At 45.7% G+C, this 26,762-nt stretch overlaps 1 protein-coding gene across 1 annotated transcript; it reads right to left on the reverse strand.

Annotated features, from left to right (window-relative positions):
- Positions 1-473: 473 nt before the first annotated feature.
- TNFSF8 (TNF superfamily member 8) lies at positions 474-26,170 on the reverse strand. Its single transcript, XM_032418894.1, has 4 exons — positions 25,655-26,170; positions 15,881-15,923; positions 3,578-3,649; positions 474-2,112 (listed from the first exon to the last, which is right to left on the reverse strand). The coding sequence occupies exons 1-4, from the start codon at positions 25,847-25,849 to the stop codon at positions 1,718-1,720; spliced, it is 705 nt and encodes a 234-aa protein (XP_032274785.1). The 5' UTR covers positions 25,850-26,170; the 3' UTR covers positions 474-1,717.
- Positions 26,171-26,762: the final 592 nt, after the last annotated feature.

Genomic DNA, 26,762 nt, shown 5'->3' on the forward strand with positions numbered 1-26,762 from the left:
TTTCTCAACTCTGAGTATGAGACAGTAGAAAATTTGCTTAGTGTACACAAGCTTAGATTGCAAATACCTTCTCAAGAATGCATGAGTTGGCTTAAGCAAGGTTCATTTGTCCTTCAGAGTTTGGGTATAACTCAAATGCCAGGTGCTCTCTTAGTTGCTAGTTTTGGGTCCCCAAAACCTGTCTCTTTGTTTACTATATACTTGGCTTGCTGAATTCAACAACTCTTCCAATGCCCGCTCCTCCCAAAGAATCTACTCATAGAAAGTGTTAGGAGAAATGTAGACTTTACTGAATATTTCATAGAGGAGGCCTAGGAGGAGGTTGACATAGCACGCTGCTCAGCAAATGATTTCAATTTTTCCCTTAGCTATTTTGTGTTCCCAAGTCCTTCTCATCCATACCAACACTGCTGGCTTTTTTTTTTTTTTTCTTTTCTTCTTTTAAATTTTTTCTAGTCTTTCTCTGACAAACTTTCCTGATTTCCTACATTTTTCTTTTCCTTCCACCTTTTTTGAGAAAATGCAAATTTTGCTCCATTCTTTTGCATGGCAGTGAAGGGTCCCTTTTGCTTCTGAAGCATAAAATCTGGGTCTTTATACTTCAAGCTCAGTGGTCCTTTTCAACAGATAAGGTGCTCCTTCGGAAATGATGGACGGATGTAAAGGTAAGTTGGTGTAGCTAGAGAAATCTCACAGTTACCCCAATCAGGAGAGGAGGTTGCCATTGTTCAGAAGCCCTCACCATGTGCAGGGTCATCATCATTATCAACAACATTTGGGGGCCTTAATGGCCCTCCACAGAAATGGCTTCCTGAGAGGCGTTTGAAGCAGGGAGCAGAGAGAGATCATGTGAGAAGTGGCAGCAGCTGGTCCCTGACCAAATGGCTGCATCACCATGACCACTGCATGCTGATGGAGTGCCTGCTGAACACAAAGCCCTTCCCTACAGGAAACGAAAGTGGTCTGTTGTTGATGTGTTGTCAATCTTAACTCGAATGGAGTCAAGCCCAGTCAGATGGCTTTCCAAATACCAGGAGGCCTTTTAGATTTGGGATGGTCAGTTGGGCAGTCCTTTCTTTTACACATTTTAGATCCCCCAGTTCACATCATTTGTCAAGGGACCCTGAACCTCATCCCCAAATTCTGACTCTGTTGAGGGACATGTGGCCAGATCCTACATACGTACCATCAGATTTATACTGGTGTGAGGTGAGGGCCTTCCCTTTGGTTGGGGGCTTCTAGAACACTGCCTGGAATCTTAGTTCACAGGTCTGGGATGAGACATCCTGGTCTTTTGAGATGGAAGAAATTTTGGAGAGATTCAAATCCAGCCCCTTCATTTTTCAGACATGGATCCAGAGTTCCAGGGAAGGGAAAGGAATAGCTCCAGGTCATACAGTGAGTGAGTTAGTGGTTGGGCCAGGGCATAAATTCATCCCTTCTGGTACCCATGTGGGGCTTTCCCCACCATACTGTCTTGCTTCCCTGCCTTCTATTTGAAAGATACTTCACTCAAAACTGTTTGTTTTTTTTTTTTGTTTTTTGTTTTTTAACCCTGGAGCTGTATCTTCCCAAGAGACAGAAGGAGAAGCATATTATTTAATACACTTTATGGTTTCAGTCTTGATCTAGAGTTTTCTTTTTGCCCAAGTGTTTGGATGGATGAAGTACTGTATGGTAGAGAGTGGCTTTCTTCCTGAAGACCAGAAGAAATGGTTCAGTCTGAACTACTATATAAGAAGATAGACAACACATTCTCAAGAGGAAAGGTGTTTGTATCCACATACTGGAATTTATCCACCTTGACTGATATGGTGGTGTTGACCTGGAGGTGCTCCAGCAAGAATTGAGAGAGATTTTGGTATATGTTTTTGGTTTGTGTTCCAGACTCACACACTGTCACCAGCGTCTGCTTTTTGACGTCTTTGTTGATGAGAAGCTCCAACTTCAGGTCAACAGAATGTTCTGGGCATTTCACGAGAAATTGCAGTTGGCAAATGATGACATACCAACCTGGGAACTGGATTACCAGATTCCCGTCCTGATATCTGACTCCATGGACAATGCCATCTTTGTTCCAAGACAACTTGGATTTGTTTATATGCTTTGACACTGGAAAGGGAAGGACAAAAAAGAATTACCGAGCATATTTCAGATGCAGATCGGAAAATGTGAAGTTCTTACTCAAGGTTTCCCATTCGAGACCCGTGTTCTCTATAGCGTTGCCTGCTGTTCCGACCATCTGGAATATCTTTCATGTTACTCATTCCAGGTGCTGCTTAATATTCAAGGCACAGGTGCAAAACCACCCCTCCTCCTTTTCTCTAATGCTTCAAGCTGGAGGGTCAGAAGACACATGGTAATGGACCGCTACCTCCTATGGAATCACTCTCCCCTTATTTATTATATTATTCTGTTATTATTATAATTATTAACTTTCCCTTTTCAGACCGTGAGTTCCTGGACTATATTCCCCACAAGTTCTGGACTATCATGTTCATTCAATCAATCAGTCAGTCAATCAATGCTCCATCACTAAGGGACTACTATTTGGTAGGCATTGCATCAAGCATCCGAGATAGGAGATCCAGTTTTGTTCAGTGAGTAACCAATTTGAGCATCAAGATGTCCAGGAGAATCTCAGTCTGTTGATTGCATCCTTTAACAATTCATTGTCTCAATTTTTTTATATGTCTTCCTCTCTTTGAAAGGGCAGCCAAACATAATTGTGTAGACCCCGCCAGTGTACAGTCAGGGGCTCTTCCCAGCTGGGATTTTTAGAGAAGCAGAGGATTGGCAGACCCTGTGAGCCAACATGTTCGTGTGGAAAGCCAAGTCTCTCTGAGTCCTGACAAGTGAAAATCAGCACTGATTAGTCAGGGTGCCTTTCAGAATTGGAAGGCTGGCCTTCGTTCTAATTGCCTCCATGCCTTCCCTTTCAACCTCGTTGCAATTCAGCTGAAGAGTGAGAACTAATCTAACTGCAAAATGGAATTTTTAAAATGGGCAGAATGGCTATTGAGCGGATATTGGCCATCCCCTCCGAATCTCGGCTTTCCCAGCCTAAGTGCCTCGCATTGTGTCCTTTAGAGGGGCCTCTGAGCTGGGGCACGCTGCAGTATGCAAATAGGCTGGGCGCCTGCAAGTTCATTAAGTTGTCAATCAGGGGACAAGGCAAGTTTGTGGTTCCCTTGTGAGTAACCCGACAGAGGCAGAGACTAAGAGCCTGCTTCTGTTTCGTGAGGAAAAGTACTGTGCACTTGGCCCCAGACTTGGCCCCCGCCCCAATCTGAATAGAGAGGGGCCCTGAGGGTCAGACACAAATGCATTCGGAGGCCAGGTTGGCAGCACAGAAAGGTGAAGGGGGCTGGGGAAGGAGGAGTCTTGTGGCTCTCTCCCCTTCGCCTCTAAGGTCTTTAAACTCAAATTATAAAAAATAGCATGCAGGCTAGATGCCACATCTGCAGGTCGTACTTGGCCATGGCCTTCTCCTTGTGACCTCTCTGGTTTAGAGGTTTCAGAAAGGCCACAGGAAGTGGCCCTCAGGTAGCTAGAGTTCCTGGATTCAGTTACTGACCTTGCAGGTAGGCCCATGACTTCTTGAACGGAGCCTTTTCCAGTATACATGAGATGTCCTCCGAGCAATTTCCTAAAAATAAGGTGATCACACATTAAATGTCTTTCTCTGCTCTGGGGACTGGAGACACCAGATCCTTTTCCATGACCCTTGGATGGAGACAATTAGTATTCTGTTTCCATTTGGGGACCTAAAAGGAAACCTGTTTATTTCTCATTTTGCCATCGGGTACTTTAGGATTCTTTGGAATTGGTTGATTCCACAAAGACTGGAAGTAGGGGGAAGGAAAGCAAAGAGGACCTGAGCTCCCCTAGGTACCAGGTACCATTCCTGTCCCTTTACCTACTTCACTTCACCCTTGCAGCAACTCAATGAGAGTGGTATTATTAAGTCCCTTTTACAGATGAGAAAAAGCCTGGGCGCCAGACAGACTACGTATACTCTCCCATGTCACTCAGCCTGGCAGTGATGGTCAGAACCATAGTTCCAATAGTAATTACTGCTATCCTCCCTTTGAGAGCGCACCAGATACTAATCTGTGCACTTTTACATATATCTGCTGATCGAATTCTCCGAATAACTCTGCCAAGTGGATGTCCTGATGCCTAGACAGAGTCAATGACACGAGGTCAAGCAAGTTGGTGGTAATGTTGAGACTCACCCCCATGTCCATCCGATTCTAGAGGCCAGTTTTCCTCCTCCAAGCCATTTGCTGGACAGTGGAGATAAACACATTCTTGTGCTCGATTTTAAGAGGATATAAGATTAAAGAGATCTAAGCAGGAAGCCTGCTACCGGGAACTTCCTTGGCAGGGGAAAGAGACAGTGTTTATGTCATTATGGTATTTAAGAAACAAAAAATATTTTTAATGTATTCACCGGTGATGCTGGCTTAGCAGCTTCTTATTATAGAAACTATTTTATATGCAAAGAGCCAAGTTATACATTTCCTGCGGTGACTCATGAATTCAACTTACTGTGGGTAGATTCCTTCTTCTCTTTGGATGTTGGTTTCCTGTCTATAAAACTGGGAGATCTAAGACCTGACATTGACATCTTTTTGATGATGCATCAGGGTGACCATTCATTCCATCTACCAGAGATGAGGCAGCCATGGGCCTGTTTGGTTGAAGCAGCCACACCCTGATGAGTTTGCTCGCTGGATCTCTGAGTGGTATCTGTTGGGCTCACAATATTCCCCATTTGCCTCTCTGCCCCAGGCCTGAGGAAACCTCTCCCGGCCTTCCTCACTTCCCCATGGAGGCTTGGAGAGGTTGGAAGTTAAGCGAACAGTTCCCTCTGCTGTCTGAACAAGCTCACTGCTAGCAGCCACCCCGGCAGAAGCAGGGGGCAGCTTTGATCCTGGTCTGCCCTCAACCCATAGGTGCTCTGGCCCAAAGGTCTCCTTGGTGATGAGTGCTGGTAGACCAGCTGCCATTTTTTTTTTTTTTTTTTTTGATCCCATCTCTTTACCTGGCATTCTTGTCCTGCCTGTTTCAGCCACAGCCCACACTCTTGAGGTTTTAGAATCAGAGTTACAACATGAGGGCCGCTCATTTTCTAATGCACTGTGAGTGCTGTTAAGAGAGTCCCCCTGGCCAGCCTTCCCTTTTTGGGAGTGTGGAACATCGAGTCAGAAAACACTGCAGCGAGGTATATCTGGCCATGTCCCTTCTCTGCTGGGAGTCCCTTTCGGACTTTACTGTGCCTGCTGGATCAGGGCCCTGATCCTCCACAGGCGTTCATGGTCCCTAGTGATCTGTCCCTCCTGCATTCTCTAGTCTCACCCCCACCTTCCCTCCTTCCCTTGTACTCTCGATCCTGAGAGTAGTAGCAATAGGGCAGACTATAATAATAGCTAATATAATGATGGCGATTTTCCGGGTCCTCTGCTGAGCATGCTACATTTGGTCTTTCACTTAATTCTTACAACTGCCCCATGAGAAGGCTACTACAGTGATTTCTGTCTTGTACATAAGGAAACTGAGGCTTTAAAAGGTTAATGACTTGTTCACATTTGCACAGTGCATCAGTGGGAGAGTGAGGTTCAAACCCAGGCTGTCTGACTCGAATGCCTTGGGTCGATTGCTGACCACGATACCGCTCAGCCCCCAAACACGCATGTCAATTTGCCTCTCCACCTGGAAACCTCCCTTCACCGGGAAAGTTATTCCTTATTTAAAGCATGGCCTGGAAGTCATCTCTGACCTTCCCTCTGTTTGCCTATTTGCCTCCTCCATTAGACTGTGAACCCTCAGAGCAGAGACAGCTATTTATATATCCCCACTGTTCAGCCCAGAAGATGCTCTGTAAATATTTGTTGAATTGAATCATCTTGTCTCTCCCTCTTACTTCCCACCATGGTTGTCAGCTGAGTTCTGGCATGAGTGAGGTGAATGGGGGTGCTTGGCTTGTCTTTCCCCTTGAGGCTGGAAGAACACTGAGCCTCATTCCCACATAGTTCTTCAGGTTAGCGTAGATTAAATGGGAGGAGAGGACTCATGCCCTAGGCTGAGGCCAACACATCATGCCAAGAACAGGTTCTGCTCATTGGCTGGAGGCCCCCTCACAGCGTGTCACTTGTGGTGGCATCTGTCAGGTGAGCTTCCGTAAACAGGTAGGTGGCTGGACAAGTACAAGCCTGGGCTTGCCTCTCACACATGCAGGTTTTGTTGTTCCTTTCCCCTTTGGTCTTTGTATGTTTGCTTGGTTGACCTCAGCTGTAATTCTGAGAAACCCAAGGATGGAAAAAAAAAACACACAAAAAAACAAAAAAAACCAACCCTCATTCTGAACCATTTGCATTTCCTGAAGTCAAATGGCAAGGTGTATTTTAGTTTTTCTTTAAGAACCTTTTAGATGGTTTCAAGCAAAAGGAAAAACACGGGCAACCATCTCCAAGAATGGCATTGCTGGAGCTGCCTGAGGGAAGGGGGCTGGGAACGGGACACTGGAGAAGCTATTGGTGGAAGGGGGCAGTTGAATGTGGAGAGGAGCCCAGAGGAGGACACGATTGTTAGCCTTTCACATCTGACAGGCTGTCAGCAGGAAGGTGGAGCAGCCTGCTCCGTGGGGCCCAGACACCAAGGCTTTACGTGGGGGTTTGAAGAGATGACGCACTCAGCTCATAACTAACATTGCCCTTGTCCCTATTTTTCAGATGAGGTGATGGGAAGACCTTCTCTAAGGACACACATCACACTGTAAATCACAGGGCTGGCAGCTCAAATATTTGACCAGTTAGTGCTATTCAAAGATGTGTTGGGCTGTTTTGAGGGTCATGAGGCTCTTGCCAAGAGGCAGTTGGGCATTTCGCCAGCCATGTGTCACCCTGTGAGTCCATGATACGACTTTCTTTTTTGGTTATGAAGACAGGAAGGAGTGATTTACAAATAGGTGGTGTGACCTGCAGCTGGAAGCCTGTGATGTCTCTGGAATTTTGGATGCTGGGAGCATGGGGAGAAAAACACCCCTGTTTCATTAATTTCCCAGCTGAATGTGATGTCTGGAGGGGTTCAGTTTGAAAAACTGACCATTCGGGTGGGGGAAATGAGAACTGTTTGCAAGTCATGACTGAGTTGATGTCCTGGGAGTTAGAATCTAGGAATTTCCCCTCTCTGGGCCCTAGTGTCCTTAGCTAGATGAAGAGCAGTGTGGCCCTTCTAGTTTATTCTAGCAGGCTGTGTAGACTCAGCTATATATAGCCAGGCTTGCTGCAGCAGGGGGAAAGTCAGTCCCAGTTCCAACTGTCTGTCTTTGTGGGCATGTTGCTCTACCCCATCTAGGAGACTCTCTTCACACATTTAGATTTCCAGACACCTGCAGTGGTAGAATAGAACATTTTAGGTATGGGGTCGTCTAAGTTATGAACAGCCTGATTCTGTAAGGATTTGCATGGTTTGTAGAAATGGAAGTTCCTGGAGAGGTTACCTGGTCCAGGCTTTGGCAAATATATAACACAACACATATGCTCCACAATGTTACCCCCATGGCAGACTTGTCCTAGGTCACCCCATGAATTAGTGACAGAGGTAGGACCAGAGCCTGGACACCTTACCCCTTCTATGGGGCATTCCATCTTTCAAACAACTTAAGCACTCTGTGAATTTTTCTGAAGACCAAAGCCTTTAGATGGGCAAGATTTATAAGCCCAAACTTGGCCTCCTCTAGGATCATGGAACTTTTCTGGGCATTGTTTGGAAGCCTGGAGAGAAGTATGTGCCAATGAAACCTTCTTGGCCAGTTTCACAGAAGAGAGAGCTAGGGAGAGAGAGATGTTGCTTAAGGTGTTTGAAAAGACCATGTTCTAGGGGTGCCTGGGTGGCTCAGTCTGTTAAGCAGCTGCCTTCACCTCAGGTCATGATCCCAGGGTCCTGAGATGGAGCCCTGCATCGGGCTCCCTACTCAGTGGGGAGTCTGCTTCTCCCTCTGCAACCCCCACCCCCTGCTCGTGCTCTCTCTCTCAAATAAATAAAATCCTAAAAAAGAAAAGACCATGTTCTAGAAACCAGCATAATGACAACCTGAAGACTGGACCCTGCCTTGGGATCTCAAAATGTTAGACTTGAAAGGGCTATTTGATGCCCACTTAACCAAGACCCCGTTCTATGAGTGGGGAAGGACATTGAGCCCAGAGGAACTGAGGGTCTGGCCCAAGATGTCACTGTAGATAGTGGCAGAGCTGGGTCCAGAGAACATGTCTCCTGACTCCTAGTCCAGGGCTCTGTCCTCTGTTAGTCTTTCCATGGAGGAGGAAGTGTTAAATGTAGGAAGAAGTGGGTTTGCAGCCACCATGCACACTGGGCTGAAAACTGATGAGACAGCTGGAGGTGCTGGGAAAAGGGCACTAAGGAGCCTTCTGGACTCCCTCTCGCAGAAGAATGCCAGCAGGTGACTTCAGGACCATGTGCTGAACCTGCCAAGTCATAAGTCATAAGCCTTGATTGGGCTTCCATCAAGATGCAGCAATGCCCAAGGTGGCAAAACAAACCACGCCAATCATTCTGGCCAGATGGTATGTGGTCAGAGTGCCAGGCACTTTCCAGGCTGATATTCGGACAAGAGAGACACAGTGCATCTGGGCTCTGGTCAAGGCTTTTAGTTGTCACTTCCCCTTACGGACCCTCAGTTACTGTATCTGTAAGGTCGGCTGATAATAATAAACCCAAATGAATGGTTGTTGCAAAGACCCAATGGATGTAAAGTGGCCAGTGTAGCGTTTGGCTTAGAGGAGACATTCAGAAAACGGTAGTCCCTTCCTCCCCTACTCCTCTTGTCCTCGTTACAGTAAACAGCTTAGCCATGCCACTCAACAGAGTGAGCTGGCTGATGAAATGCTCATTAAAGCAAAGCTCATGGCATTATCTGATGGATTGAAGTTTCTCAACTATGTGCATAAATGTTTGAGGCCATCTGATGGCTTCCAGAAGAATGTGTAGAATGCTCCTTCCATCTGTTGCCAATATTTTGAGCCTTCTAAGAAGGAGAGGAATTATCTTCGTGACGGCATCTACCGAGGTCCTGGCAGTCCCTTCCTCTGGTGGAATATCCAGGAGAGTCCCAACAGTGACATCTAGGGGAGAGTCTCTCCATTATCAGTAGAATCTGGAATCAAAGTGAATCCTTAACCTAAGGGTCATTTCAGTTGGCTTCAACTTGACCATTTCTTTGATGCCCCCAAGCCAACTAGTGGTGAAAGGACTCCAAGATGGGTTATTTGTTAAGCAAAAGACAATGAGGTGACTCTGGATTTACAAACAGCACTTGGGGAATACTCATCCCACATGCTCAGTGTTAAGCACATAGAAAGTGACCAGTAGATACAAATTGTGGTCAAGCTGGAATTCATTTGAATTTCTTGACAGTTTTTTAGAATTTTCGAGTCTTTTTGATCCTGAGCTGTTATAGTATGTAAGATCAACCTATCTGACTTAATCTAAATGCAGGTGGAATTAATATTATTGGGGGCAGTTAAGAAGCATACAAAGTGTATAATTCAAAAGGCAAAGTGAAACTGAAGTCGCACGGTGAAATCTGGTAACATTTAAATAATTTTTTAAAAACATCTCCTAGCTATTCTAGATGCAGAGGTATAACAGCATACTTGGGAAATTAGGCTTAGGATCAAACAAACTTAGGTTCACATTCCACCTCTGCCATTTTACTAAGTTCTATGGCTTTGCATAAGTCACTCAGCCTCTTTGAATCCTCCCCCAAAGGGAGGATAGTAACAATCTCCCTTGAAGAATTGCTGGAAGGTCAGATGAGATCATGCATAGCAATGAGCCTGGTGCCCACCACCCAAAGGATGCTAGCTGATGAATTATACCAATTCATTAAGTATAATGAAGAGCCAACCTATTCCCTGGTCCAGGGCTTGTGCGGCTGGGCTGGTAGAGACTCAAGCCAACACAGGTGGCGACCAGAGAGCTTGAGTGAAATATATCATCCAAGTCCTGCTTTCCCTCTATCCTTCCTTTTCTCTCTCCATCCCTCCTTCTTTCCCCTACCTCTTTTTCTTTCCTTTTTCCTTCCCCGAAGTATTGGAAAGATGGGGATTTCTTCTAGATTTAGAGACTTGTAATTTGTATGTGCTAAATTCAAGTATAAATTTTAATGTTTCCCAGTGATCTGAATATTTTTTCCTCTCCTCTCCTCTCGTCTGGAACCCTCTCCTCTTCTCCCTCATCTCTCCTCTCTCTTTCCCCCCCCTCTTTCCTTGGCAGCAGGGGCTGAGGATTACATATAGGTTGCTTTAGCACTCCGGATGGCCTCTGCAGGACTCCATTCCACTTTATTCTGAGCAGCCTATTTTCTAGTTTATTTCTTGTGGAGAGATTCCCGACTCCTGTTAGCTCTGCCTTAAGAAAAAGTCAGTGTAAGAGTGGGCTTTGCGTGTGTTTAAAGTAAATGGAGAAGCAAATAGGCTCTTTAAGCCCTGTGACTATCTGAAAAGCAATTTGCCCCCTGAGCAGAAGTACCCACTCTTGCTGTGAAAAGTTACAAAAAAAAAGACCCACCACAACGGGTGAATTGGGCAATTGGGAACCAGATCAATCTATCTGATAGAAGTGAGGTCTCTGCTGTTTTCAGTATTTCCAGGGGGTGGGGGAGGCTTCTTCTTCTCTACCTGCTTCTTCTGCTGCCCGTGAGGCGTCCTGGTGGGGCTGTGACCACCTGGATCGTAGATAGCCATATGACAGCTGGGATAGCTGGGGATCCCTGAGTAGCTCGCCTCCATGGTTTAGTTTCATTGCCTTCAAAGGGCGGTTTTTATTGTCTGTTTGCGGGTGGGTTCACTAGGTATAATGAAGAGCCAACGTTACTTGATGTTTTTTAATGCCCACATTTTCTTTTTAGCAGAGGGAGTGGGGAGGAGGGTAGTCTGCCAAGCCACGTAAAAATTGCCAAATGTTAGAACGGTAAAATAGTCCACTTGTCTAATTCCGGGAATGTTAGACTCAAAGCAAAATCCATGCCAGGGTCAGGTCATCTGGCTCGCTCCCCTCACTTTTGATATTTTTAGACAACAGGACTTTCCAGCCCCTGAGAGGGAAAATGCATTGCTTCAAGTCCCAGGACTGGAATGTAGGTATTCCAAAATCCAACCCGGTTCTCTGTCTTTGCCCCTGTCTCCAGCTGGGTACTGGATTCAGGAGAAGGTATTCAGAAGAGGGCAGGGATTGTGTTATAAAGGGGCTTTCAGGACCCATACATGGTCTATCCACTGTTTCCCCTTCCTCAGGGCCTCCAGGAACCTGTGGAGCAGGGGTGGAGGGGGGGGGGTTGTTCGTGACATAGGAAAGGCCAACCTCTTCTAACAGGAGGCTGTGCGGAGGGAAGGAATCTTCCAGCCTCATGACGCCTCAGCCGCAAAGCTAGGGCTTAAATTTGGCTTCCAAATTCCCTGCCATGGGCTGTTTATTCCCCCCACTGCTGCGGAACTCCACAACAAGAAAACAAACAGCTGTGGGAGCAGGTGCTGAGAAAGCCATAGTGTTGGAAGGGTGCCCAGCCCTGGAGAACCAACCGGTAGGGGCGCTGGAAGGAAGCGCAGTGGCATCTGGCAATGTAATCCTGGATAAGCAAAACCAAGGCGAGCCAGCCTGCATTTTGAGGTCTTGCCCTATTCCCTACTAGCTGTGCGCTCTTAGGCAAGTCAGTAAACCTCTCTGTGCTCCAAATTCCATCCCTATACAACAGGGATCGTAATATCCCTGGGACATGTTGTGAGGACTGCCGGCTGAGTCTCGAAGCACTCGGCCCGGTGCCTGGCACAAGGTGGGTGCCCATCAGTGTCCACCATTTTCACTCCTCCAGAGCCTCATACACATGTAGTGAGGGAATAAAAGAAAAACTGGTTGAAAAGTTGTCTACGGAATTCGTCTGGTGTGGGAAGGACTGTCATTTAGTCGCTGGGATGTTGGGAAGGCTGGGGGCTGACACCAAGGTGGCCAAAACCGTTCTATAAAATAAAGGCCGAGTTTATGAGGAAGGGGGGAGGATGGGGAGTGAAAACGGGGAAGAAAAAAAGAGGTAGAAGGAGAGTGGGTTAGTATGCAGGGCGGAGCGCTGCGCCCCAGTGGGGAAAGCTGTCCTTTGAGAAATTCCCAGTAGCTGGAGGGGCAGAGGTCTTATAAGAACAGGGGGTTCTAGTGCTCAATTTACATCGTCCCTGGGATGAAATGTACTGCCCTACCAACTCTGCTACATACCCTAAATCCTACAGCAAGTTTGGCTTTACACAAAGGTGGGGTGCTGTTGGAGCTCTGGGGGAGTCAGGGCAAAGGGGCCTGTGTTCTGTGGTTTGGGCAAATATGCCACACAACGTGAGCATGTATGAGATTCAAAATGTGGCAGAAGTGGAAAATTGGAATAAGAAGTGAGGAGAAGAAGCCCAGAGGCCTGGGGCTCTCCCTGGAGCCCGATCTTGGTTACCCTGTGTGGGATGGGACGGAGTCATTTTACTTGGGGATGAAAGAACAGAGTGGACTCTGTGTCCAAGGGATGTAGGCTCAGCCAGGTGGCAGACAAGAGTCGTGTTTGCTGTCCCTTGTCACCCTTATCAACTCCATCTTCTAGATGAGAGGAGAAGGACGTGGGGCAAGGTTCTCCTCCCTGTGGTCTTCCCGGCCCACGGTCCCTGCTAAACTCCCAGAATGGTCCACTGTGTCCTAAGCACCGTGGAATGAGTGTGAGGTGGCAGTCTACTAGTGACCAGTCTCCTGGCTGGTATGGGAAGCTTGTGTTGGGACTAAGAAATCCTTTCATGACAAAACAGGCTTGTTTTTCTGTGGTTATCCTGCAGCGAAGTGTCATCCTGTGTTAAGGTACCTTAGTGTGTGTACATGGGCCTGTTTCCCGGGGCTCTGGGCCGCTGCTGGCTCCTGCTGATGGTGTGTGATTTGCATTCGCTAGTGGTGGAGGGCTCCCTAGAAAGTGCCTCCCAGAAAGATCCAGAATGCTTGTCTGTTCGCGGCTTTTGCTTCTACTGGCTAAACGTTTGTGTGATAGATAGTAGCTCTTGTTCACCCAGTGACAAACCACATGCTACCTCTGGAACCTCTTCCCAGGGTTTTCTGGGACACGGCACCCCTCGGCCAGGTGTCTCGCAATGGCTTTTTAAAAGGGGCAATGTGCTGCTTGTATCTGTTCAAGAGGGGCTTACTGGGGAAGGAGGCTGTGGCTGGAGATTCCCTCAAGATTATTGTTAGACTTTTTTTCTTCTCTATTTACATATAGAGCAAAAGAATCAGAGTGTCATAGTGTCATTTCATTTTAGTACATTGTTATTACGTTATAGAGAGGCCCAGAGAGGAGGAAGACTTGCCCAGAGAGACACAGCCTCCTAGCATGAAAATCCGTTCTGGAGCCCAGGTCTTGCTCCTTGGTAATATTCTTTCCACCTCGCCCTAGAACTGTGTCTACAGGTGGCCAAGGTAGGAGACAGGTAGGTGTACATTACAAAGAGGAGACAGCCAGGGAGCACATCACGGCTGGCCATTAACATTTCATGGCTCAGGCACATCACGCAGGGAACAGAGAGGAGGCCTGGATTCTGTTCCCTGCTCTGCCATCAGCTCCTTGGGTGACCTCAGGCAAGTCACCTTGAGGGCTTGGACCTCAGCTTCTCATCAGCAGTAGGGAAATACTAACCCCCACGATGCTCGCTCACAGGATTAAGGCGAAGATCAACCCAGGAGAGGCAAGGGGAGATCCTTAAACAAAATTTCAGAGCCCTGGTGGGGATTACTATTAGCATTTCTAAAATCTGGTTGCAGAAACGTTCAATTGCCAGCTGAGGTTGGTTTGGGATTTGTGCACCTTCTGATACAGGGATAGCCAAGATAAGAAGGGACTTGATAAGGGACCTAGTCCGTGGCTCCCACCATTTTGGGTTTCATGGACCAAAGAAATTTACCCCCAAATGAAAATTCAGTGGCCAATATAGAGAGGGCAGCCTTTGATTTTGTCTCTTGTGTCCATTAAAACAAAACAGAGTAACTCAGACAAAACGCAAGTGAACTTAACTTGCACCCATATCAGCTTCACGTTGTAAAAGAAAAGACAGTTTTATGCTTTCGGGAGGGATGTACTCTCGGAGGAAAGGAGTGCCCCTTACATTAAAGATAGTTGGCTATGGGAAGAAGGGGCTACCTTGTCCTTCTCTTCCCTATTTCACGCTGGGCTGGTGAACACCAGCATAGGGCCAGACCCGGCAGTGAGAGCGACCTGTGAAGGACGGACTCTGCAGGTACAGGAACTGTGATCCAGGATGGCTGGGGTCACATCGCCTCATGCAAACTACCCTTGTTGAATCGCGCTTCTGTTCAAGACTGCCTCTCTCTCCCACAAGAAATGAAAAGTTCTGGTCTTGACTTGGAAGACCCGGCGGCGGGGAGGGGGTGGGGTGGTGGTGGTGGTGGAATGATGGGAGAGAAGGAGAAATGAGAGTGACTCAGTGTGCCTGGGTGCTTTGCAAGGCTCCGCGAGGGCGTGTGTTACACGTTCTGACTCCTAAGAGCCTGGGCCTCTTCCATAATGGGGGCTCTCGGACTCTGCTCTGTGCGTCACAGCGAGCCTCTCACCTCATTCTAGAAAGAAAGTTGTATGGACCCACAGCTGTGCCTGCTGGTTTTGAGTCTAGAGCTGCACCTGCACCACAGAAGCATTGTGGGAATTGAGGTCCCTTGTGAAGTAATTCCAGCCAAGGTTAACATATTGTTACAAGGCTGTAGTTAGTAGTCTTCCCTCAAAGATCCAGAATGCTTGTCTGTTTGCGGCTTTTGCTTCTACTCGTGTGATAGATAGCAGGAAAGGCGTCCTGAAGGAAACTCCCAGTAGGATGCTGTCGGTAGGCGGGGCTGTGTTCAGACACTGTGTAAACACCGTTTCCCGCAGATGCCCTGGGGTCCCTAGCTGGCTGCCCAATACCCCAGCCTTTCTTTTTGACTTTTTTTCTCTGAGCTGTCTCGTTATCCAGCTGTGATGCTATCTAGGTTCTAAAGTTTATAGGACAGAGATGGGTCCATGTTCTGGGGTGGAAAAAAAAAAAAAACATTGGATAGGAGATGAGGACATCTGGATTCTGGGTTTGGCTCCATATGACCTTGGACATGACACTTCACTGGCTCTTACTTTTCCTCTTCTGTGCGAGGAAAACATTCACCAGATGATCTCAGAGTTTTTCATCCTCAGTGTTAAGCTAAGTCTGCATGTCCCCTCTGGGGCTCGTAGAGACGATGCGTTAACTAGTGACGGCAGTGATAGGAAATGTAGAGGGTGAGGAGAACGTCTGTTTTTACAATCCTACCTTCATTATGCATTTTGGCTACTACCAGTTATTTCATGATTACTATAGGCCAGTGGCCACGCCAAGCAATTTATGGATGAGATCTGATTGACTTCTCCGATTCCTTCATGAGGTAGGTAGTATTATTCCCATTTTATAGATTAAAAAATACTGAGGCTCCCGGGTGGGATGTAGAGCCAAGATTCATACCCATATTTGCCTGACCAGATTTCAAGCTCTTAACACTATGCTGCTTTGCATTGCTGTCCGTGTCCATGTGATGGCCTATGTCATAGGTGGGATTTTCATTAATGGCAGAGCTGTGGGCACCAGGGTGCCGAACGGAGGCTGCTCGGATGAATCCATATGTACTAGCTCAGCTCTGAGCAGCCTCCACCTTTGCCTCCACCCACTTTTCTGTTGGGCACTGCTAGGATCCTTCCGGTGGTTAATCTACTATTATGTCATATGGATGATTTAATATACATTTACTCCCAATTCCAAGGTCTTACCTCCTTTAAGGGGGAATTTTCCCGGTGGGTTGGGAATGGAGTCCTGGAAGAGAAGAAAGAAAAAAAAGAGGCAGCGTGAAATCATCATCCAATGGAAAGAACTCATCTTTTTCTTTTCCATTTTGGTTGCCCTCCAAGTGCTGTGCAATTTAGAATTCGTGTTCCATTTGACTCTTAAAGTTAAAAAAAAAATTAATTCACTGACCCAGCCTACATTGGGCTTTCTCATCCATTTGCTGGATAACTTGCCTATATCAGGAACGCAATTTGAGGGTTACTATCCACATTTCACAGGTGAGGAACTGGGGACCGAGCAGGGTAAAAGGAAAAGTTTATGGCAGCTTCGGGGACCAGAATCTGCAACTCATCGCCCTGTCCAGGGCTTTTGTTTTCACTTCTGCATTTGATATTTTCCCCCCTCTGGTCAACAAAAGACCAAGCAAGTGTAATATATAAATACATGTGGGTTTTTTTCCGTATTTGATTCATCAAACAGTGAAAGTATGCTGTAAACATACCTGGGAAGGTACATCTCTCTCTTTCCTGTGGTTGGAAATTCTGAATTAATTGAATGTTTATATGCCAAGCTTTGTGACGATACGGTAAATAATGAAATCGGGTCCCCACCCTCATGACTTTATTACAAATTTATATATGATTATAATATCCAAATACTTATAACTATATAACATAAATAAACACAAAGGGATATTATGTATTTATAAATTCACATTGTATTTCATATTATCTGTTCTATCATGAACATGAATATATATATAAATATTTATACAGATAAAGAAGAGGTTGATAGAAGTGGATTGTCTTCTGAAGGGGGGGTCTCCTGGGTTGGGGGGATTGGAGGGACTGATAGGGAGGCCTTCTTGGGGTACTCTGAGCACGGAGGCAACAGAAGCAGCTGGGCACAGTTCTTTACCCCTCACAAATCCCTCAGAGACTGACGTCCTCACGCCTCACCTCCCCCCCTTTCTCCCCGCCTCAGCCATGGAGGCACACTTCAGGAGTCTTGCCAATAAGGAATCGAGTATCTTATTTCTCTTGTGACTTGTCTAGGTTGGGGTCTCCTGTAGCTCACTGGATTGAGATATTAATAAAGTCCTAGAGAGGGTGTCTCTGATGTGGCTGAAAATAACTCCCCGACCTCTTCGAGAGCAAGAAGTTAGCATCTGTGCACATCTACTTCCTTAGTGTTCTGTCTGAACACCTAGGACCCTCTGGAGTTTCCCTTTTATTCTGCCATTTCTCTGGGGGCTCTGTCCTTGGCCTTCCACTGATGGCTCATTTTCTGATAAACGGATCTCTTCTCTAGCCCAAGTGTGCTGTAAGGAATTGAGGAAGTCTCCTGAAGGCAAAGCCCTGGCATATAGCTCTGCTCTGGAGATGGCAGAAGTCAGTATAAACTTTTGGCCTTCAGCTTTTCAGGGCAAAGGCAGTGAACTTGGCTTGGAAGCTCCTTCCCTCTCGGCTCTAATAGTCTATGATTGTATTGCTTTAGTTGAAAGCTCTTAACCTAAGTAACAATGCTGTGCATTTGTGGTCGCTCAATTATGCATGCAGTTCATAGGAAAACCTGACATCACCAAATTCCCCTCCGTGTTGCCTCTGCTGGACTGCAAAGAGCATTTCGAAATCTAATGAAGGGCTAATTTGCTCCCAAGTATGATCATCAATTAGTGTGATGTGGAAATGCATAAAGAAAAACATCTATGTTTAAACGTGGTGCTAAGATGGTTGAATTCGTCGGCCGCCCAGGAAAGTGTCCAGGGAGAGCGAGAGAAGGTTGGTACAGTAGAGCCGCCAGGGCCGTCCCAGCCTCCACAAACCATCCGGGAAATAACAGAAAGTCATACATTCAGCATCTGTTCAATGAGCACCTGGTCTGGTGTGTGCCAGGAACTACGTTAGTCACCGGAAGACAATCTGTGGATTTTATGGCTTAGTCATCAAAGCTGTCATTTAAAACAGACAAATAAATATATAATTGAATTGCAAGTTGAGGCAAGGACTGTGAAGGAGGGGGCCCTTCAAGATAAAAACTTCTCAAACTTTAACGCGTATGCGAATCACCTGGGGAGCCAGTTAAAAAGCAAATTCTGATTCAGCTGGTTTGGCTGGAGCCTGGGAGTCTGTATTTCTGACAAGCTCCCAGGTGTCACTGAGGCTCCTGGCCCACGGAACACACTTTGCATACGTGGCAAGGTTGTAAGAGATAATACCTGGGAGGAGGACCTCATTTATAGGGGGGTCAGAGGAGGCCTCTGTTATTTGAGGGCTTTCAGGTTTCCTAACTCTAGTACAGGAAAGAATCCTGTTGCTTAAACCTTCACCCAGGGCCCAGGACATCCAAAATGGAAGTGTGATTATTCCTATTTTGGAGAGCTCCTGGGACAAGGTTGCCATAACTCCCCTGCTGCCCATGGTAGAGAAGATCAGGGAAGCAGAGCCAGAGAGGAACCTCGGCATCTTTCAGTCCATCAGGCTAATTTAATAGAAGAGGAAATCGAGACACTCATGAGTCAGTGGCAGATCCTGGATTGAAATTCTCTGGTGTTCTTTCCACTGCCCCAAGAGAGATGCTAGCTTCGGAAGCCAAGGTTGGAGATGCTCATTCTCCTCTCCATTTAGCAATCCTTGCATTTGGAGGTAGAAAGGCAGGGTGTAAAGAGATGGTGACTTTTAAAATTTGCTGGGAGTTGTTTATGCCCTAGGCACTATCTAGTGCTGTCCATCAGCTCCTCTTTGGCAAGTGCCTCCGAGTCCTTGCATTTTCTCCCAGATCTTGCCTGGGTATCTGGGTCTTGGCTGGGGAAATGTGGACCATCTTGCTCAGTGACTTGGCTTTGTGGTCAGTCCCACATAGGCTGGACACAGACCCGAGCTAATGGACCCGCCCAGGCTGTCATTCTCAGCTCCATTGAGTAGCTCAGGGAACTTCATCTCCATGGTTAACAACCAGCTACACTTCCTTCATTGTACTTCTTTTGTTTCAGACTACAGGTGTCTGATGGGTATTTCCAACAATGTTTCTGTGGATGGAGGGAGGAACCGTCACATTTAACCTACTTGCCCCCAGGTGGAATGACTCAATCGCAATCATGTTCCCTGCCCAGGACTCTGTTTTCCTGTTTCTTTCTGTCACTGTGATTAGAGGGTTAATCATCCTTCGCTCCACTGGCTTGTTGCCGACACAATAAGATATTGTATATAAAGTACTGAAAAATGCTCGAAATGATAACTATTTTGGTTACTCTCTTGATCCTGATGATGTGCTTACTTTGCCCCAATACCTTGAAAGGCTCATTTCTTTTACAGAGCAATGCTGTGCAGAAGCAATCAGATACCAAATGTGCTTTTGATCAAAATGTCCTTTCTGATTGAAAATGGCCAAAGGCAACTAATGTTTAGAATATGCCAGGGAGATTCCATATCCCCTTCTTTGCTGGCCTCACATTGTCTTGTAAGGTTGGCCATGGAGATTTTGGGCCAGGAATGTTTCCCTTACTTTCAAGCTAGCATGAGGAAGCACTTCATGAAGGTGCTTAGTCCTCCAAGGCTAAATGCTTTCCATGCATTATTTCATTTGGTCTTTACCCCAAGAGTTAGTGATTGATGAAGCCCTAGAGATTTCAGAAGGTCCTACAAATGGTGACTAGCAGGGAAAAGATTCAAATCAAGTGTGTCACGCTGGAAGACAATGCTCTTCAATGCCATGCTACTCTGCCTTTCTAGAGTAGGGCAGGATGAAGCTGGGGCAGAAAATTCTCCTGTGACTCAATGAGAAAGTGGATGGAGGTCACAGAAAATCCTCAGGAGAAAGACAATTTTTTTTTTTTTTTGGCAGCCTTTGTTTTGGTATGGTTAGTGTAAGTGGGAACTGGACCAGAGTGGCTTAAAGCAGTGCTTTTCCCACTAAGGATCTTGTTAAGATGCTGACTCTGGCTCAGTAGGTCTGAGATGGACCCTTAGGTTTTTCATTTCTAATAAGCTTTTAGATGATGCCAGTGCTGCCGAGCCATGGACTACACTTTGAGTAGCAAGGGCTTAAAGACATTGCTCATTAGGCAATCAGAACACCTGAGGTCTTCCTTCCCCAAGGAATGGGGGGTGGGGAATAGCTACAGGAGGCTGGGCTCATACATGGGTTTAGGAAATCTTCTTCCTACTCTGCTGATGGACGTAGCATCCTACTCTCTTATCTACCTCTATCAGTGCTTCTTGCCAGCTACCCATGCTTCCTGCTGTTCCCCTGGGCTGACTTCTGTTCTGGCCCTGCCACTCCTCTCCTGACACCTGGGCTTGCCTGCTTCTGGGCTGTGCCTCTGCTCCCTCTTCTGCCTCACCTGGAAAGCCCTGCCCCAGCTCCACCCGCCACCATCCTTCCAAAGGAGAGCTCTACTCCACTGAAGAATACAGTTAGTAAGTGCAGGAAGAATGATAGGATTAGGCAATCATCATTCTTCAACCCTCAGTGCATGCCCCAACAGACGAGGATCATTGAGGAGTGCCCAAACAGCTGAATGAAAGATATTTATATGTCTTTGAAGTATTACCCCATAGATTACTTATTAGTAAGAAAGAAAAAAGTGTTCACCGGGGGTCACCACCTTAATCAAGTAACCAAACATCATCACCAATAATGGGACAAACTGAAGTATGCCTCTAGGTTGTGCTGCAGTAAGATGTAACATTACTTATGTACTATTCTTGCCAAAAAAGTTTCATCTGAATATAGTCACAACAAACACGAAGCCAAATCCAAAACTTGGCCAATTCTATAAGCGTACTGGCCTGGACCCTTTGAAAAAGTCAATGTCCTGAGAAACAAACAACAAAGGGCAGAGGAAATTGCTAGATGATTGCTTCTCAAACTTTAGGGTGCATAAGAGTCACCCAGGGAGCTTATTAAAAAACAGATTTTTGGGACGCCTGGGTGGCTCAGTCGGTTAAGCGTCTGCCTCCGGCTCAGGTCGTGATCCCAGGGTCCTGGGATCGAGTCCCGCATCGGGCTCCCTGCTCCGCGGGGAGCCTGCTTCTCCCTCTGCCTCTCTCTCTCTCTCTCTGTCTCTCATGAATAAATAAATAAAATCTTTAAAAAAAAAAAAAAAAAAAACAGATTTTTATTCAGTTGGTCTAGAACGGGGCCTGGGTTTCTGCATTTCCAGCAAGCTCCCAGGACCACCCTTTAAATAGCAACATTCTAGATTGAAACAGACATAACCAAATGTGGTGTATGACCTGAGTGTGGATTCAGGATCCCCCGTCAAAACACACGACAGCTGTAGAAGACATTTTTGGACAAGGGGTGGGCATTGATATATGGACTGTGCACTATTATTAGATGGTATCACTGAATTGACATTGATTCTCTTGGCCGTGATAATGGCCTTGCAGTGAGGAGGAGATGGGTGCTGAGACAGGTGCAGGTAAAAGACCACGCCGTCTGCACCTTACTGTCATTCACATAAAAAGAGCACAAATAGGGCAAAATGTTAACACAGCCGATTTAGGTGAAAGGTTATATGGGTGTTTACCATCCTACTTTTCTGTAGGTTTCAAAATTTTCAAAATAAAACTTTAGGTGTAAGACATCCTTCTGATTCTTGGAGGAGGCTCAGCTTCTGTTCTAGTTCTTCTGCAAGCCCTGCCCTCATCCCAAGCAGAAATTCTTCTTCCCCTCCCATCGATGGCATTCTGTGCCATTCTGCCCTGGACTCAAGCTCTTGGGTGTTTGGGCCTTACTTTGAGAATCCTCAGAAAACAGGGGTCCTGCCCTGTTCATGTGGGTCCTACCCTAGCATAAGGCTTGCCCCTGAGAAGACTTTCTGTGTTTTCTTTTTCTTTTTTTTAATTGATAAATTGAATGCATTGGAGAGAGTAGTGTGGGTAGAGAGAAGCATCATGGGGCATTTCAACTCACTCCTATATTGTATCTGAACGTAAAAGCAAACCAAAAATCCATACCACCACCAACAATCTCTACACCTAACCGGATGCTCAGTCCATTCTTGGTGAGGAGGTAGAGTGGTACTGGAAGGATACTTTTTATTTTTTTAAGGCATTTTATTTACTTATAAAGGGAAAGGAGGCAGCTTCTTTCTCTTTCTAGAAAGGGTCTTGAAAACCTAATGATCCTGAGCCCTTGCTCTAACCTTTTGGAATATAAATAAATCTCTTCAGGGACTGGATAAGCCCAGTCCCTAGGTTTATAGAACTGGCCCTTAGATTGAAAACTTTAGAGACTTTTGAAATGACACCTCTATAGTCAACCTTGTAGCCTATCTCCTTATATAACCCTTTGTTTCTGGAAGAGATAAGATACATTTAACTGTTTTTCATTTGCTTTGCTGTACAAATTGTGCGAAGTTTCATCCTGCACTCTGTTGTGCTTACTTAATACTAAATCAGCTTTCTGTCTTTCCATATGGATGTGAAGAGGTGTCTGTTGTCTTTCTATCTTTCCATATGGATGTGAAGAGGTGTCTACTGACTTGAGAATATATTGGTACAATCTCTTCTGAGGCTGAATGATATTTACTGAAATGAAAAATACACATTCTATTCCCATCACTAGGAATTTATCTCACAGATATACTTGCAGACGTGGACAGTGGGTAAAAACTTCTAGAGAAAAATAGAAGTGCCCTTCACTAGGCACAGACAAAATAAACTATGAAGCAGTGACACAATAGAATACTAGTGACTCTTCCAAAGAATGAGACAGACTTTCATGCATTGCCATGGAAGGGTCTCCAAGATATACTGTCAACTCAATAAAGCAAGGTGCAAAATTATGAGTCTACTATAACGACATGTTATGCTATGTATTTGCAGACAGACATATTTTTGGAAGGACATGGAAGAGTCTGTCCATGGTGGTTATGTCAGGGAAGAGGGATTGGTGGTTGGGTGGGCAGGGTGTGAGTGAGTTTTAATTTCTTTTCCCATGTTTACTGTTTACTTTTCTTAAACCATATGGATATGGTATGTTATAATAAATATACTGGCTTAAATGTAAATTAAGAAAAACTACCACAGGGACTCTAAAGACATTACTAGACAATCAGTTCTATAAGCAACACAAAAGCAGGAATCTTGTTGGCTTTGTTCAAGCTATATCGCTATTGCTTAGAACGATGTCCCCCACACAGAAATTGCCCAATAAATATTTGAGATTGAAAGCTAAGCTCCTTCTTTGACTCTCCCAAGGAGTTTGACCTGGGAGTTTTTTGATCTTCAGGCCAAATCTCAAGGTAATCTTTGTTGGTTTTCCTACATAACCTGTCTCTTCCATTCTCCATCACTTTGTTCATGCTGATTCATTGGCCAGGAGTTCCCTCTCCTCTGATTCCCCTTTCCCACCTGCTTTAAATTTCTCAAGCCAGTCTGGAACTCCAATCTCCAGTGAAATGTTTCTTAAACCTGGGAAAACACTCTGTCTCCTTAACTTGTGGTGTCATGGAAACCCTATGTGGCTACCTTCCATCCATTATATATCATGACTGATCTTGTTTTAAATTTTGTCTGTTCATGTGCTTCTTACCTAGAACTGTGACTTCTTAGGCCAGTAAAACCATTCTCATGGTACTCCATCCCTGCCCCCTTCCAACCTCACACAGAGTGCTATGTAGCCATCGACCATTCCATTTTTTGATAATTGGGATGTGAATTTAAGTTTCTTGGGTCTCTCCCATTGATTTCTTTAGCAGAGGTCCTTTTAGAGTCTCTCTGTTTATCTAAGTTCTATCTTTCCTGGAGTCAGCCTGCATTCCCTCTTCCTGCAGGAAGCCTTCCTTCATAACTCAAGGGGATAACTCTTCTTAGCTCTTGCAATTGTTAACATCCGAATAATTTATTGGAAATGATATATGTGCAAAATACTGAACACTTAATATCACAATTAGTATTACAAGCCTTAGCTTTTAAACAAGTAACTGATATCTGCCAGACTAAAGAAACCACAGCCCACCAAACCATACAATCAGATTGTGAAGTGAATCTTTTCATATCCTAACATGAGGAGTAAGTGAAGGAAATGGATGTGCAAGAAGATAAACCTCCTGAGAGAGAGGAGCAGGAACGAAGTTTCTAAGTGCTTCTGCGGCTGGCTGTATTGGTAAAGGGAGTGCTGTTCTCATTAAACAATCAAGCACAGTCTTGATTCTATCACTTTCTCAGGATGACTCAGTTCAAGCCCCTTCTCTTTTCTGTTCCTGATTTTCCACATATACAAAAATGGGGGAAGAGGATCTACTCTATTTCTTTCCTGGAAAGAATGGATTTGAATAAGGACCCTTCTAGAGCTCTCTCCAGCTTTATATTTCATCATCACCCCCAATACCTTTCCTTTCTTTCTCCCTTCCTCCCTTCCCTCCCTCCTTCTTAGCAGTTCCAGCTACAACATTTAACTAAAAAACTTCTTAAAGACCACTTCAATTTCTTTTCTTTGGCCATTACTATAAAATGATATACTTCTGATTTATTCAAATTAGAATTACAGAAGTTATCTAACATCTACTAAAAAAAATGCCCTAGAATATTTTCAAGAGTATTATTCTTAGTAGATGTAGATGACCCATTCAAGGATGCATTTCAACTAAATCAAATATTAGTAATTCTTTTTTCTTTAATTTTTATGGAGATATGAGCCTCAAAGCTTCATTTAAATTTCAAACCTGATGACACTTGAGAAACAGATAGCAAAATCTTTTAAAGCCTAGTTCTTTTCAGCAATCCATAAAGTATAGAACATTTAGCCTAAGACAACTGAAGGGAAACCAGGACACATCCTGCAGGATTGTAATGAAAAATGGGAGCTCTGAAGGAATAAACAGAAATATTCTCACTTTGGCAGGGCGTGTGGAGAGAGTGAGTTCTCAAATTACCAAAGTTAACAAAAACTTTACTTCATTAAAAAATTCGTGAGCAACATATACCATCAATACGGTATTTTCTACAACATGCACTCTGGCCGGATTCTCTGTAAACACCAATTTCCTAAAATATGAAGAAGTGTCCTCCTTCGTCTCTTCTGTTTTTGCAACAAATCGTACCATTTCCTCCAAACAAAGTAAATTTCCTGAGACAGTTTGCCTCTACGGTGGGTGCCCGTGATTGCTTGTCGTTTTAGTATTTGGAGCAGTCTCAGAGGGAACAGGTGTTAAAAACATTTCTACGTTCTGCCCCCATGCTCTAGGTTTCTCCTGACATCCTAAGCTCTTCCAAGCAGTGGCTCAGGAGGAAGTTTTCAACTTGCACTCTAAGGAGCTAAGTCTGGGCTCCTGTCTTGCTTCCTTCCCTTATCCACCTTGGCCAATGAAACTTAACTCCTTGTTGAGAAAACTCTTGGCAACCGAGGAGACCCCAGAGATCTCAGCAACGTTTGGACTGAGAATAGAGAACCTTGGAATCTGGTCGGAAGACCTTGAAGACACAGTCAGGAGTCGTGCGAATCCGTTATCAGATTTCCTTATCACTTCCTTCTTTGATACGCTTCTTAATACTAATCGCTCTTCTCTCTTCTTCTGGCCCATGCAAGTCTGGAAAGTTTTGAGATGATGGCTGAACCCATTTTTCTCTTAAAAGCCAAATTATTGCAGAGAGTTGAGCCCCTGTTTCTTTTCTCCCTCTTCCTACATGATATAGGTACCTTTTTTCCCCCCCTTCTCAACTACTTTATTAGTTTATTCTCAAGGCTCTCTCTCTCTGGGGAAAACTGAATAGAAATCGGAAAGGAAAGGCGATGAGAAGTCCACTTACCGTCTTCTGAACTACCAACATCATAATGGTTGCCACAGCAAAGACGAGACACAGAGCCAGCGCGGTGGTGGTGAAGTAGAAATAGCCACGGCTCGTGGTTCCCAAGTGGCTGGCCACGGAGCCTGCGGGCACATGCATGGCTGTGTCTTGAGAAGGGGCCACTCGGGTGAGTGCTTGCTGCAGCCCTGGGTCCATTCTTATATAGTCTTCCCACAGCACACCTTATCTGTCCTCATCTGATTCACTTCTGGGCCCATCTCTGTTCCAAGAAGGATTCTCCCCCTGCATCCTGGATCATGTGACGTGGAAAAAAACCTTCACAGGCTGCCACACGAAGAAACTCTTCTCTGGGGGCGTGAGGCGAAAGGCGGCAGCAAGGGTGGGGGAGAGGCTCATTTTTCATTGCCAGCCAGGGATGAATCTGAGTACAGAGCAACTGTAGCTCCAGAGAAGGTGATTAATGTCAGAGGGCGAGTAAGAAAATGACGGTTTTCCTACTCCGGGGTGTGTGTGTGTGTGTGTGTGTGTGCGCACAAAGCGACTTCTGTTTCATTTAGACTCAGCCACAAAACGCCTTCCTGCTCGAGAAGCCGCAAATTCTCTTTAGCGAGGCCTGCAGCTCAGAAGACCTCGGCAGAAAATGTCTCTTTGCGGGGCCTCGGAGAAGCTGGGGTCCTGGGACTGGGCTATAAGGACTCAAAAGGGTTCAGTCTGATCCTATCAGCTTCTGCTGAAAACTGGACGTGCTACCAGCTACCTGGGAAGAAAGAGCCCACAAATGTGGAGTTTTATCCGGACAGGGCAAGCCCATGGGCAGGATGAAATGTGGGGGCGGATTCAAACAGAGCAGGGATCTGGAAACACTGATCTTCTCAACAAAAATTCCTGCTGCCTGCAGACAAACCTGGGTTCACCAGCACACTCCCAGAAAGGGGAAGGGCCTGGCGGTGGCGGTGGCAGTAGGGGTGGGGAAGCGGGCGGTGCAGAACATGGGAGGCGTGTTCTGTGCGGGGAGCAGGTGCAGCGTGGGGGGCGGTGGGCGTGTGGCATGCACGTGTGGCCCATGTGTGCTGCGCGTCCACGGTGTGGGGTGCATGTTGTGTGTGTC

Source organism: Phoca vitulina, unplaced genomic scaffold (genome assembly GCF_004348235.1).
Source record: "Phoca vitulina isolate PV1807 unplaced genomic scaffold, GSC_HSeal_1.0 scaffold21, whole genome shotgun sequence".
Taxonomy (NCBI): domain Eukaryota; kingdom Metazoa; phylum Chordata; class Mammalia; order Carnivora; family Phocidae; genus Phoca; species Phoca vitulina.

What these genes read in the sequence shown, in the direction of transcription:
- TNFSF8 (XM_032418894.1), bottom strand. Translation starts at nt 25,849, where the DNA reads ATGGACCCAGGGCTGCAGCAAGCACTCACCCGAGTGGCCCCTTCTCAA. An exon ending in TGTTGGTAGTTCAGAAGACG is followed by an intron (nt 15,924 to 25,654) that starts GTAAGTGGACTT and finishes CTTCTCTTCCAG; the next exon opens with GACTCCATTCCCAACCCACC. An exon ending in AAAATTCCCCCTTAAAGGAG is followed by an intron (nt 3,650 to 15,880) that starts GTAAGACCTTGG and finishes CCTTATTTTTAG; the next exon opens with GAAATTGCTCGGAGGACATC.